At 39.1% G+C, this 13,513-nt stretch overlaps 1 protein-coding gene across 7 annotated transcripts in view; it reads left to right on the top strand.

The window, feature by feature from the left end:
- Positions 1-9,578, top strand: part of LOC127443315 (teashirt homolog 3-like) — a 59,949-nt gene extending 50,371 nt beyond the window's left edge. For 4 of the 7 annotated variants that reach the window (XM_051701823.1, XM_051701822.1, XM_051701836.1 and 1 more), the window contains one exon: positions 2,279-9,578. In XM_051701823.1, coding sequence (XP_051557783.1) covers positions 2,279-5,676 — 3,398 coding nt within the window. In that variant the 3' untranslated portion in view covers positions 5,677-9,578. Of the gene's footprint in view, positions 1-2,010; positions 2,059-2,278 lie in introns of all 7 variants that reach the window. The other 3 variants (XM_051701852.1, XM_051701845.1, XM_051701860.1) reach the window with 1 other exon arrangement.
- The last annotated feature ends 3,935 nt before the right edge of the window (positions 9,579-13,513 follow it).

The following is a 13,513-nucleotide window of genomic DNA, read 5'->3' as shown; positions in this document are numbered from 1 at the left end:
GTTTTTCATCGGAGAGCGACATTATTCTTGAAGTGATGAGCAAACACTTTCTCTCTCATGTGCTTATTCTTTTCTCCCATCAGCACCCGACCCTCCTTTTTAACATTAATTACCAGCTAATCATTTTGTGTAATTATGTTCAAGGTTGACCTTAATATTTTACATGTAGTGGTTTACTAGGATCTAAAGATTTCATGGTACAAGTGACATCTTTTTATGTGTGTGTATGCACATATGTCTGTGTGTGTGTATATAGAAATAATTGTGAGTAGGTTTAAAGTCAGTGTATATATTTGAAGGAAGGGGATTTTACATTGCTATTTGGCCTTGATGTAAAGCTCGGCTTCTTCTGCTTCCTGAACGAAGGCATTGTTCTCTTAAACAGCTGTCGTTTTGGCTGATTCAGAACAGATGGCTGTGTGTGAGTGTGTGCATGTATGTTTGTGTGTGCTGCACGATCACAGTTGGTTTTGATTTGTGTAGGGGGCGATTAAATTTCACAGACTGGCTGTGATGTGTGTGAGAGGATGAATCCTAATAATAATGTTGTTTAAAAAATAAATACATTTCTTGTCTTGGAAAAGAAGTCTTTTGTTCTGGGACTTATTCAGTTTTTAATTATTTTTTTTGCCATTCAGTTCAGATATTTAACGTCATTTTTCCAATTTACACTTGTAGGATAAAAATAATATTACATTATTTTTTTTGGATTTGTCAGTTTAATTGTATTATTCTGTAATAATAATAACAATAATAATAATAATAATAATAATAAATATTAATAACAAATTAATACTAAATATTAAGCACACTGCATTACAAAATGAAAAATAAAGAGATATAGTATACTTGTAAAGACTTTAAAACATTTGAACACAGTATGCCTGATGCCATGAGGTATGTACATTACAACCAAAAAAAAAAAAAAAAACATTGTGCATTTGCCAAACCCTTTGTGTCACTCTGCCAACAGCTACAAAATGACTGTCCTTGGTTTCATAGCATTCTTTGTATTTTTGTATTTTTATATACACAACCATCATGGTTGCATCATGACAGTGTTTTTTTTTTTATTATTTTTTTATTTAATTTTTTTTTTTTTACGAAAAGCTTAAATGAAATCCCATTAGAAATCTTAAAAAGAGGTTATTTATTCATAAAATTGTTTGATAGGTGATTCTTTTCAAACTGTTGTCTTTATTGCACAAAGGCTGGAGCATCATCAAATGTTCCTTGTAGACAAATTGACATATATTTAGAATAAAATCTATCTGCTGTGTGTTGAAGTTTTGGTATGACAATTTTGACATTTGTGGTATTTAGACAAGATAGAATGTGTTCACAGAAAACCAATGTGACCAATGGAGTGTCTTTTCCCTCCATTGTTTACATACCTGGTCAGAAGTGTGATTAACAGACACAGTTAGAAATGCACAGAATTATTTCAATGTATTACATTTCTTGTGCTGTCTCTCTTGCACTGAAGTTAAAAAGAGTATATTTTTGTTTCATATTTCATCATGCTGCCTTATGCATAACATGACCATTTTATGAGCTGTTGCATTTTCCAGGCTAAACTGTAAATAATAACTTTCTAATCTTTTGTAATTGTCTCTGAAATGTGTTTGTTGCAAGGATTTTTATGTTGAAAATGTACATACAATCATTTTTATTTACAGGCAGGCAAGCCTTAGCTGGGTAATGAGTGAGAATGCTTTCTTAATTTAAATGGCGAGTGTGTCTGTTTGGGAATGCATTAGGGGCTGCTGAAGAAGCGTAAGACATATTAATTGACAGACAGGAACTGCTGTCTCTGAGGTTGATACAAGTAATTTATTACTTCAGAAACGAATGCCACCTCCAGAATGTGCTTCATTAATTTCAAATTTAGTTTTAATTTCAAGCTGTTGCCCCTTGAGAAGAATAAGGTGGCAACTCTGGTTTGAAGAGTAATTTTTTTCTGTTCTTTTAAACCCCCTCCCCCTCTTTTTTGTCTCACTATTTTTTCAGAACAAAAGGAAGGGAGGAACATTACTTCATTCCATGTGGCAATATAATGTGAGAGGAAAGTAGAGAAGGAATTACTGCAACAGTTTATGATATGAAAAAGCCTGACTGATTGTTTTGTTTGTCAGTGCTTGAGGAATGCCTGACTGATGCCTGACATTTCTATCAGCTGTCTATCCAACATAGTAGGCAGTGTGTTGTGTGTGTACCATTGAACATTGTGATAACATGTCTTTTCTTTCTTTTCTTGTATCTATTTTCTTACCTGCAGCATATATACCAGAGGAGCTAAAGGGGGCTGCTTTACTAGATGAGGACGCTGAGGGAGAGGATTCAGCTGTGGAGGAGGAACCTGCCATGAAGTATGTGTGCCAAGAAAAGGACTTACTCCTTAAAGATAGGCCAGGCTTCAACGACTCTCCACCTGCTGATTTCTCAAGCCATGAGATGGACAGCGAGTCACACCTGAGTGAGTCCAGTGACCGCATGTCAGACTTCGAGAGTGCATCAGTGAAGAACGAAGAGGACAGCTCAGCCAAGGAGCCCCTCACCTCACTTTCTTCAACTTCATCTATGATGATGACAACAACGGCCATGCCAATCAGTGAGGAAGCGGCACCGTTAGGCCCAGACAGCTTGAAGCAGATGAAAGCTATCTACACTAGCTTCCTGACCAACTCCTACTGGTCATCTCTGAACTTGAATATGTCTCAGCAGCCAGCAGAAAAGCCCCCACGTAGTCATAGTAGTAGCAGCAGCAGTAGTAGCAGCAGCAGTAGCTGTGGTAGTGGAGGTTACGACTGGCACCAGACAGCTATGGCTAAGACCTTGCAGCATGTTTCGCAGAACCAGAATAGATTGCTGCACCCAGCATCCGAGCCAAACCTCTTCAGTACTGTGCAGCTATACAGACAGAGCACCAAACTGTATGGATCCATCTTCACTGGTGCAAGCAAGTTCCGTTGCAAAGACTGCAGTGCTGCTTATGACACTCTGGTTGAGCTCACCGTACATATGAATGAGACAGGACACTATCGAGATGATAACCATGAGACAGACAGTGAAGGTGCCAAGCGCTGGTCAAAGCCTCGCAAACGTTCCCTCTTGGAGATGGAAGGAAAAGAGGATGCACAGAAAGTTCTTAAGTGCATGTACTGTGGTCATTCTTTTGAGTCACTGCAGGACCTTAGTGTTCACATGATCAAGACGAAACACTACCAGAAAGTGCCTCTTAAGGAACCTGTAACACCTGTGGCAGCCAAGATTATCTCCTCAGCTCGTAAACGAGCCCCCATTGAGCTAGAACTCCCCAGCTCACCAGACTCCAATGGTGGCACCCCCAAGCCCTCTTTATCTGATCCTAGTGACCTTCAGAAGACTCATAATCCCTACATCACACCCAACCATCGGTACGGACACCAGAATGGTGCAAGCTATGCATGGCAGTTTGAGTCACGTAAATCTCAGATCCTGAAGTGTATGGAGTGTGGAAGCTCACATGACACACTGCAGGAGCTAACAGCCCATATGATGGTCACAGGTCACTTCATCAAGGTCACTAACTCTGCCATCAAGAAAGGCAAACCCATCGATTCAATGCACACAACTGCTCCTAACATCGTACCAACTAATGAGGACAAGGTACAGTCAGTTCCACTAGCTGCCACTGCATTCTCCCCACCACCTCCTGCTCCTACTCCCCCTAGTATTTCCCCATCCATCACACCCATGGAGATAAAAAAGGAGGAGAAGGAAGTAGAATGTACCAAGGAGCCAAATAATAGCAAAGACAAGAAAGCAACAGAAAGTGAGACAGAGGAGAAGTTTGAAGTTTCATCTAAATACCCATACTTGACAGAGGAAGATCTTGAAGAAAGCCCAAAGGGGGGATTTGACATTCTGAAGTCTCTAGAGAATACAGTAACATCTGCCATCAACAAAGCACAGAATGGCACACCCAGCTGGGGAGGCTACACCAGTATTCACGCTGCCTACCAGCTTCCAAACATTATGAAACTTTCTCTGCGCAACTCAGGGAAAATTTCCCCTTTGAAATACTTGTTTTCTGGAGAAGAGATCATGTCTCCTACCAAGAGCCAACCACTAATCTCCCCACCTAGTTGCCAAACATCCCCTTTGCCCAAAAACAACTTCCATGCCATGGAGGAGCTTGTCAAAAAAGTGACAGAAAAAGTGGCCAAAGTAGAGGAGAAGATGCGGGAACCTGGAGCTAGGTCTTCCCCACTTAGACGGACCACTCCTTCTCCTTGCAGTAGTGATGCAGGGGAATCAGCCAGAGGGGAGTCCCCCAAGGAAAGAAGAGGAGCCAAAACCCCTGAGACCAATGGTGGCAGAAACGCTCACAAAGACTCAAATGGTGATGTTCTCACAAAAGATTTTCTGGAAAATGGCACTGACCATGCTGCCAAAACCCCTGTTTCCACCTTATGCAGCAGCACTGCTATTATAACTGAGCATTCTCCAGAGCAACCATTCGTCAACCCTTTAAGTGCGCTTCAGTCTGTCATGAATGTTCACCTTGGCAAAGCTGCCAAACCTGCTCTGCCATCCCTTGACCCCATGAGCATGCTTTTCAAGATGAGCAACAGCCTGGCAGAGAAGGCAGCAGTAGCTGCCTCCACTCCTTCTCAGACCAAAAAAACAAATGAGCATCTGGACCGCTACTTCTACCACATCAACAATGACCAGCCTATTGATCTGACCAAAGGCAAAAGCGATAAGAGCAACTCCCTCGGATCTGCTGCCCTGTCCTCCTCCACCTCCACTCCCAACTCTATTTCACCCTCATCAACCATCACTATGACGAAGGCCTCATCTGCAGTGGCTTCATTCATGTCCAACTCGCCTTTGCGTGAGAATGCCCTTTCTGACATCTCTGATATGTTACGCAACCTCACAGAGAACCACACTTCCAAGTCCTCCACACCAACAAGTCTTTCAGAGCGCTCAGATATAGACAGATCGACACCTGAGGAATCAGAGGAGATCTCTCCTGCTCAGAAACGAAAAGGCCGGCAATCCAACTGGAACCCTCAGCATCTACTTATCCTGCAGGCACAGTTTGCCTCTAGTTTGAGGCAAACAGGTGATGGCAAGTACATAATGTCAGACCTCAGTCCGCAGGAGCGCATGCATATTTCCCGCTTTACTGGCCTCTCAATGACTACCATCAGCCACTGGCTGGCCAATGTCAAATACCAGCTGAGGCGGACAGGTGGCACAAAATTCCTGAAAAATCTTGACTCTGGCCACCCTGTCTTCTTCTGCAGTGACTGTGCATCACAAATCCGCTCCCCCTCCACATATGTCAGCCATCTTGAGTCACATCTAGGCTTCCGGCTTAGAGACCTGGCTAAATTATCTGGAGAACAACTTGTTAGCCAGATCTCACGCCACACCAAGGGGCTCTCTGAGAAACTGCTCGCAGCCCAGGTGCATTCTTTGGCCCATTCAATCCCCAACCCCAGTCCTCATTCACTCTCCCCCTCCCCTTCCCCAGATGAGGATGCTAATGGTACATCATATCAGTGTAAACTGTGCAACCGGACTTTTGCCAGCAAGCACGCTGTCAAGCTCCATCTGAGTAAGACCCATGGTAAATCCCCTGAGGACCATCTTATGTATGTTAGTGAACTTGAAAAACCTTAGCAATGGCCAAGGAGAAAAAAACTCTATTACGGTCCTTTTTTTGTTTGTTTTTTGTTTGTTTTTTCAAGCTTTTTGACTAACATTTCTTATGAAAAAATAAAAATAAATATTAAAAGAATTGAAAGTAAATAACGAAGAACAAACTGCACATATGTGCCAGAAAACTACTGTTTAGTTTTGGCACATCTTTTGGAGTTTTCCTCAGGGGAACACTCATTCAGCCCCAGAGACATTCACTTTCTGCATTTTTAGTTAAAAATGGAAAACATAGAAAAACAAATGATAATTTTCTAACTGTGCAATGCTTAGTGAAGAGGTGCTTTTGTCACTGGTAAAATATGAAGGTAAATAATAAAAATAAAAAAATGACTTAAAATGAAGTTGTATGTATTTGAAAGTTGTGTAAATTGGATTTTTGGCATCCTTGAGATGCAGTAAGCTGCATGCATTAATGAAATGGTTTAGTTCAATATTTGATAACTAAATCTCGGCTTTTATTTATCTCTCTCTTTCCTTCTCTCTTATTTTTCCTTTTTTTACATGACCTTAATATGCTGGTGTCAGCAGAAATAAAAAAACATTTAACCCTCTGAGTACGCAAATTAAAAAATATAAATAAAAAGAGAGAAATTAGAGATTGGAAATTGCCAAATTCATACAAGTTTGAGTAGGCAAGTTCTAGGTTATTTTAACCACCCAAAAATCACATCATCTGATAGATCACTCCTTACACTCCAAAAGCTTGCAGTGCAGGAATATATGCGAATCCAAAATAGCAGTCTTTTAGTTTGCTCAAATCAGGGGCCTTTATGAATTCAGGTCGGTGTAAAAATGTGTACATAAAAACATATAAACTTATTTCTGTCTAAATTATGCATCATTTTATATTTTTTAATTTAAGATGAGTATGACTATCTACTGGTGCACAATATATGAAGACATTAATGAAATTGTTTTGCACAATAGTTTTATAAATATGTTATTTAATCAGATGATATGAAAACGAGAAGAAAAAAATCATGAAAAGTAACACCCTAAAGTTATATTTCCACCTCGTGCTCAAAGGGTTAAACTTCTTGTACAAGACAGTACTTGTTCCATCATGTCACTTAAATGGTTGTACTATAAGATGCTACTTTATTATGTAAGGAGGAATTTCACAATGTAACCTTTTATTTATGAACACTCTAGGTTGTTGTTTCATATTGTAGAATGCCTTTTTGATTGGTATATTTTATTTTGTTGTTTGTCTAATTATTCCTCCATAAAACCACACTGCAGCTTCATCATTTTTGGGGATATGAAAGGTAACCATGGTTACCTTACCTCCATTGACAGTTCCGTGACATTTTGGCAGTTAATTTACTGAAGTAACTGACAGCTGCCAGTGAATGGAAATCTTATGTGTAAAATATTGGCATGTTAACAGAACAGGCACTGTTATGCATTCTGTGCCATGTTTCTTTTTGTTGTTGTTGACAATGAAGCACTCATTATATGACTTCATATAACCTTTTTTTTTTTTTTTTCTACTGCAGCATTAAATTGAAACTGTTTTGGGTTTTTTGCAATAACTTGACGTGTCATGACTCACAAGTCTGTCGGGCGCCGGGGGATAAGAAATGAAAAGATTAAAGAGAGCTGCTGTCAGTTAAATAGCAGATGACAAGTGTATGAAAAGGTGTTGTGTGGCAGTAGGGATCGACCACCAGACCTGAGCATTTTAAAATCAGCCAGGTGTGTGTGTGTAAACATTTATTGTTGATCTCTCAAGAATTACGTTTTTATCTCTGATGCAGCAGAATTTAGTGGCATCGTGTGTTTTTGGCAGATCTATCACTTCCCTCCTCTCATCTAATACCCTGCTTGGTGACACACCGACTCACAGTGTTTCTTAATATGGCTTAACAAGGGAAGCATCAGACATTGTGAAGAGCAATGTGCCTTTCTCTCTCTACAGCGTAATCTTGCTAATAATTGCTCTGGCATTAACTGTCACTTTTTCCGCATTTTCACAATTGTAATTAGCACAGGCTCCTATTATGTAATGAACTATTTTTTTGGGCCTCATCCAGGATGGCAACAGTACCACAAATAGTGTTTGACTTTTGAATTCTGCTTTAGCATAGCTTGCACAAAAAAAACAAACAAAAAAAAAAATCTGTATGATACCATGTGTTAATGCCTGGCTTCAGAGGTGGACTTTTAGAGTAGGTTTAAAAGTGGGTACTTTTTACTCAAACTATTTTTTATTTTTTTTTACTTTTACTTCTTTACAATGGGTGGCGTTCCTGTCATTACATTACTGGGTTTAATTTTAATTAATGTGTAATTATTGAGAGATTATTAAATGAGACTTTTACAAGAGCGGAAGTTCACACAGCTGCACGTGCTGAGCCGCTGTCACAGACTGTCACTTAATCACTGCTGCAACACTTTCTTCGCTCCGCACAGTGAAAAAAAGAATAGTTTCGTCATGCATTGCCTTCATTTAACACGAAGACATGCTGATATTTCAAGATTAAAATCACAGCTCCAATTTAAGGCAGCACGCTGAGGTAAGTTTTGGCTCTAATCCTAACGCGAGCTTTTCTGTGTAATGAGATGGTCATTTTCAGGGTGATAATGTAACTGGGCTCTTATGACACCAGTTTTTAAGTGAACATTTTTAAATCAGTGCAGCACTATATCAGTGCGCTTTGTCCCGCGTTCCACATGTCATGAGCAGTATTTATGCATTTCCCCCGTGCCCTCGTGGGGGTTCTGGAAACTATCGCAGCTACTTCAGGCGGATTAACTGTATAAATCCAAGTTAAGTGTAAATCACGGCCATTCGCGTGATCGACAACTGGAGCGCGAACAGACAGCATTTCTGCCCATGCACAGCGAGGTGTGCGGGGCGCGCGTGAGATGTGCGGGCGCGAGGCAATTGTATGGCGAAGAGTGGCTGTGTCCGCAATCGTTCACTCATTCACTATTTCCTATATAGTGAATGGCAGTTAGTGCACTATATCTCAGCAGTAAATTAACGAAATGAGTGAATTCGGACGCTGACTATACACCAAGTATCGGAGCTCTGGGGCTGTCGCAGAAACAACGTCACATAAGAAATTTAAAAATACTTGGGCCTTGTTATTCTTATTAAATAATATATTAATACAATAAATCTTAATTCTTAGTCATTCGGTCATTTTAATATATGCTGTGTGTTAATATAAAGAGTAAACACATTTTATCAAATAAAGAGTACATTTTAAAATGTATCTGTATGTTTTGTCTCTCTATATGCTATTATGTTATTTTAATCAAGTAATGATTTGTCAAAGTAATTTACTACATTCAGCATGAAATAAAACATTGCAGGAGTGAAGGAAGCAGTAAACTCCCAGCTCGTACATCTTCCCCGTTGTGGTTTGTGGGCAATTAACCGTCGTCGAGTGTACACCAAATGTACACTCAAAATTAGAGTGCATTGTCGGTAATAATGAGTGAACAAAAGTAGGGAACGAGTGGCTCACTCAGAATTCAGACCCTCCTACAAAATGGCAGACACCCGAAATAGTGCACTATATAGTGGATGGGGGTGCTTTCAGACACAGCGAGTGTTCCACGACCGGGGTTGGTGCCATACTCACTAGGCTGCGTATATGCATTTAGACAGCGGTGGTACTGCTGTACAGAACTAATGATCTAAATACTTACAACACTGAAAACTGTAACTACACTAAAATAAGAATCCACACAGGACTTTAAAAGCTATGAAATAGCAAAAGAAGGGATTAATAAAGCATGATCTTGCTTTGGTTTATATTTCAGCATAATATATAATGTCCTTGTGGGACATTTTCATGTTTTCACTGTAATAATTACAATAAATGTTTCCAAACCTCTCTTATTGACAAATTCATCCAGATCTGACAAGAGCCCTTAAAGCGATAGTTCACCCAAAAATTACAGTTGTCATTATTTATTCACCCTCATGCCACCCCAGATGTGTATGACTTTTTATCATCTGCTGAACTTAAATGAAGATTTATAGAAGTATTTCTCAGCTCTGTAGGTCCATACAATGCAAGTGAATGGGTGGCAACATTATAAAGCTAAACAAACAAACATAAGTCATCATAAAAGTAATCCATAAGACTCTTTAACCATTTAAGTGGTTAAATCCATATCTTCAGAAGCTATGTGATAGGTGTGGATGAGAAACAGAGAAACAGATCACTTTCGCATTCTTCTTGAGTTTTTGGTGATTCACATACTTCTCTGCATATCGCCCCCTGCTGTCTAGCAAAAAATGACAAATATTGATCTGTTTCTCACCCACACCTATCATATCACTTCTGAAGATATGGATTAAACCACTGGAGTCTTATGGATTACTTTTATGCTGCCTTTATTTGCTTTTTGGAGCATCAAAATGTTGGCCTGTAGAGCTAAAATATTATTTTAAAAATCTTAATTTGTGTTCTGCAGAAGAAAGGAAGTCATCCATATCTGGGATGGCATGTGGGTGAGTAAATGATGAGAGAATTTTCATTTTTGGGTAAACTATGTCTTTAAAGTGATAGCTCAGCCATAATTTAATATTCTGTCTTAATGTCCCTACCCTCATATTGTTCCAAACCAGTGTGATGCCTTGTATTATGTGGAACACAAAAGATGTTAGACAGAATGTTAGGGACTGACAGTCTCGGTCACCATTCACTTTCAAAATATGGAGAGAAAACACATTCACTGAAAGTAAATAGTGACTCAGGCAAACATTCTGTCTAAAATCTCCTTATTGTGTTGCATGGATGAAAGAAAGTCATACGGGTTTGGAACAACATGATGGTGAATGATGACAGCATTTCCATTAATAATAATAATAATAATTCTGTAATACATGTTAAATGTGTATTATGTAATTGAATATAGGGAAGTTAACGTCCATTATGTCATTTGTGAATGTAACGAGTTACTCTTTTAATTGGATACTTTCTTACTCTTACTCAAGTAATTATTTATGTAAGTACTTTTACTTCTACTTGAGTAATAATTTTTTTTAAGTAATTGTACTTTTACTTGAGTACAGTTTTTGGCTACTCTACCCACCTCTGCCTGGCTTAGGGAGCAAGAGACAGAGAGAAATAGAGTCACAGTGAGAGAGAGAGAGAGAGCCTGTGTGAATAGATCATTGGAAGTAAGGGAATGTTTATGATAGATTTCATAATGGTGGAACGTTTTCTCAAAAATGGTTTACTCTGTTTAGTTACTGTATATGTTCCTAGTCAGTTCTGTTATAAAGCATTCAGCATGCACATGCACACACTCGAAGACATCAAGAGACAGGTAGAGGGGACATCATGTGTGGTGGCAAGGTGCTGCTGTGTGTGAAAATGTCAGCCTTCACAGGCTTCCCTGAAGTCTTGCGCCATATTTACAGTGCTCATTAGTAACAAAAAAATAAAATATAATTGAAGTGTAAGAAAGCATTTTCTCTCCTCTGTTCCAGCCTAGGCAAGCCACAGAACTCAGGGATTATTAAAGTTGAAAACAAGTAAGCACAGACACAACATTTAACTATCAAGAAATGCCTACACACTCCCACACACACAAATAAAAAATATCCCACACCACCCTGATGCTAATAGCATCTTTTAAAGGAACCCAGGCTATTTATGATAGATACTGTCATGTCAAGAAGTGCCAGATTCATTTGGTCCTAGCAATATGCTGATATTAGTCTTTAGAAATTGGTGTGCTTTGTATTTGACCCAATACACAACAGGGAGTAAACAAATTGTAAACAGGCACACACATTCACAATAAAACCTAGCCAAAGGTATCTGTGTGTAGAAAAGGCCTATATGATTGCTTTGTGCCCAAACACCTCAAATACCTCAACAATGAGTATATTTCCCAGGATGTGAGGAGCATAATTGGTCTATACACATAATCTACTCAGAATGAGAGGTTTACTTGAGCAGGACTAAGCCACACATTGGTGGCTTTATCTCCATTGCACTGTTACAAAAGAAGAGAGTGTCTAAAGCACAGTGAAACTCACAAACCAGCCCTCACACACAACACTCTCCAACACAAATGGATGCCGTGTTGTAATGCTATTGAACTTCTGAGAGACTCCATGTATTGCTGGACTTTTCAGATAAACGAATTTGCGGATTATGCATGGTGGTGGAAATCTATTTGTTTTTGCGCTATCACATACAAACACACATACTATGTTCAGTTGTCCTACACAATAAGCAGGCGCCGGTGCATCCAGCACATAGCAAATTACAATGATGAAGGTGACACGCACATCCATGTGCTTCACTCGTCAACAATCGGGCCTGACTGATTCACTGCTGCGCTGACCCAAGGCTTCACTTTGTCTGCTGACGTCTTTGAGGCGAGCTGTCTCTCTTACCCTGTGTAATTTACATGCACTGTAATTCACTCACCATCTGCAGTCTCACCTTGGAAGCACTCCCATGACAAATGCTAATTTAGGGTACCTTATAAATTCTCTCAATCACATGCACAGACAATCAACTCACACACAGTCCTACACAAAAAAAAAAAATCATGGGCGTGTCCCAATGACCCCTACATTACCCCAAGGAGGGGAGAGGGAGAGATAGAAAGGGAGGAGTTGTAACGTTTTGTAATGCACCACCGTAGATCTTCAAGCTGTCAGGTTTTCAAAGTATCTTAAAATAATGCGAGTGATGAATGTGCAATTTCCCTAATTTACGGGGCCTTGGTGTGCTCCCGGCTACGTGCAGAATAGAAATCTTAAATGGGGCTTGAACGGTCCTTCGCACAACAAGAAATCAATATGCCACACAGCTAAGGGAACTAGGAGTTTCCCGAATAATCCCCTTGTCTTCCAATGGTTGGACAAACAGATAATCCTGCTCCAAACTCACGGCATCGGCTGAGCCAATGTTGTTGTACCAGGCAGTAGGGATGCTAAAATAAACGAATCAATATTTTGAAAGTGCCATAGTGTTAACATTTTTGAGGAAATCAGCCTACTAATAGCTTATTTATCCTGTAGCTGATTGTCCATATTAAACTAGAATATGAAAAAGAATTGTAACCAGTGTACTTTGTACTTTGGAACTGTAGCTTCCCAAGCTACAAGCTACTCATAATTTATAGTTACACTACAGTGAAGCTACTCTTCACTAGCTATATTACAAGCTACTGAATAAGAAAAAAAACTACATTATACTTAACTATATTACTCTGGTAAAACCATGGTTACTATATTGATACTACAGTATCACTGTAGTAAAACCTTAGTTAATTGCATCAAACCATGTTTACAAAAAATAAAATAAAAAATATAACATGCTTACTACAGTATTACTATTGTAAAACCATGTTTCAGGCAAAAACAAACGAATAAACAAAAAAACATATAGTTACTACAGTATAATAGAGCTGTTAAGGCTGTTGTCCACAAACACGGAAGAGAATTTGCCATGGGTTCCCATGGGATTTTTATAATGGGAGTTTTAGATTTATGAGTAAAATAAGGTCTGTAGTAAACATAACTTGACAATACATAGATGTTTTGTTCTACAACATATATTACACTTTCATACCTCAAATGTGAATTTTGAAAACGTATTGAATTGTATACTTTTTTTTAAAAAAATCACACGGTGGCATCAAAATTGACATTTGAGGTATGAAAGTGTGTAATATATGTTGTAGAACAAAACACCATGTATTGTCAAGTAATGTTTACCACAGACCTTATTTTACACATAAGTTGAAAAACCCATTATAAAACCTTAGGAAAATCCTGAGGGAACCCATGGCGAATTAGACTTCTGGG

Source organism: Myxocyprinus asiaticus, chromosome 1 (assembly GCF_019703515.2).
Source record: "Myxocyprinus asiaticus isolate MX2 ecotype Aquarium Trade chromosome 1, UBuf_Myxa_2, whole genome shotgun sequence".
In the NCBI taxonomy this organism is placed as follows: domain Eukaryota; kingdom Metazoa; phylum Chordata; class Actinopteri; order Cypriniformes; family Catostomidae; genus Myxocyprinus; species Myxocyprinus asiaticus.
The sequence above is the reverse complement of the archived record's forward strand: the minus strand, read 5'-3'. Positions and strand labels throughout refer to the sequence as shown.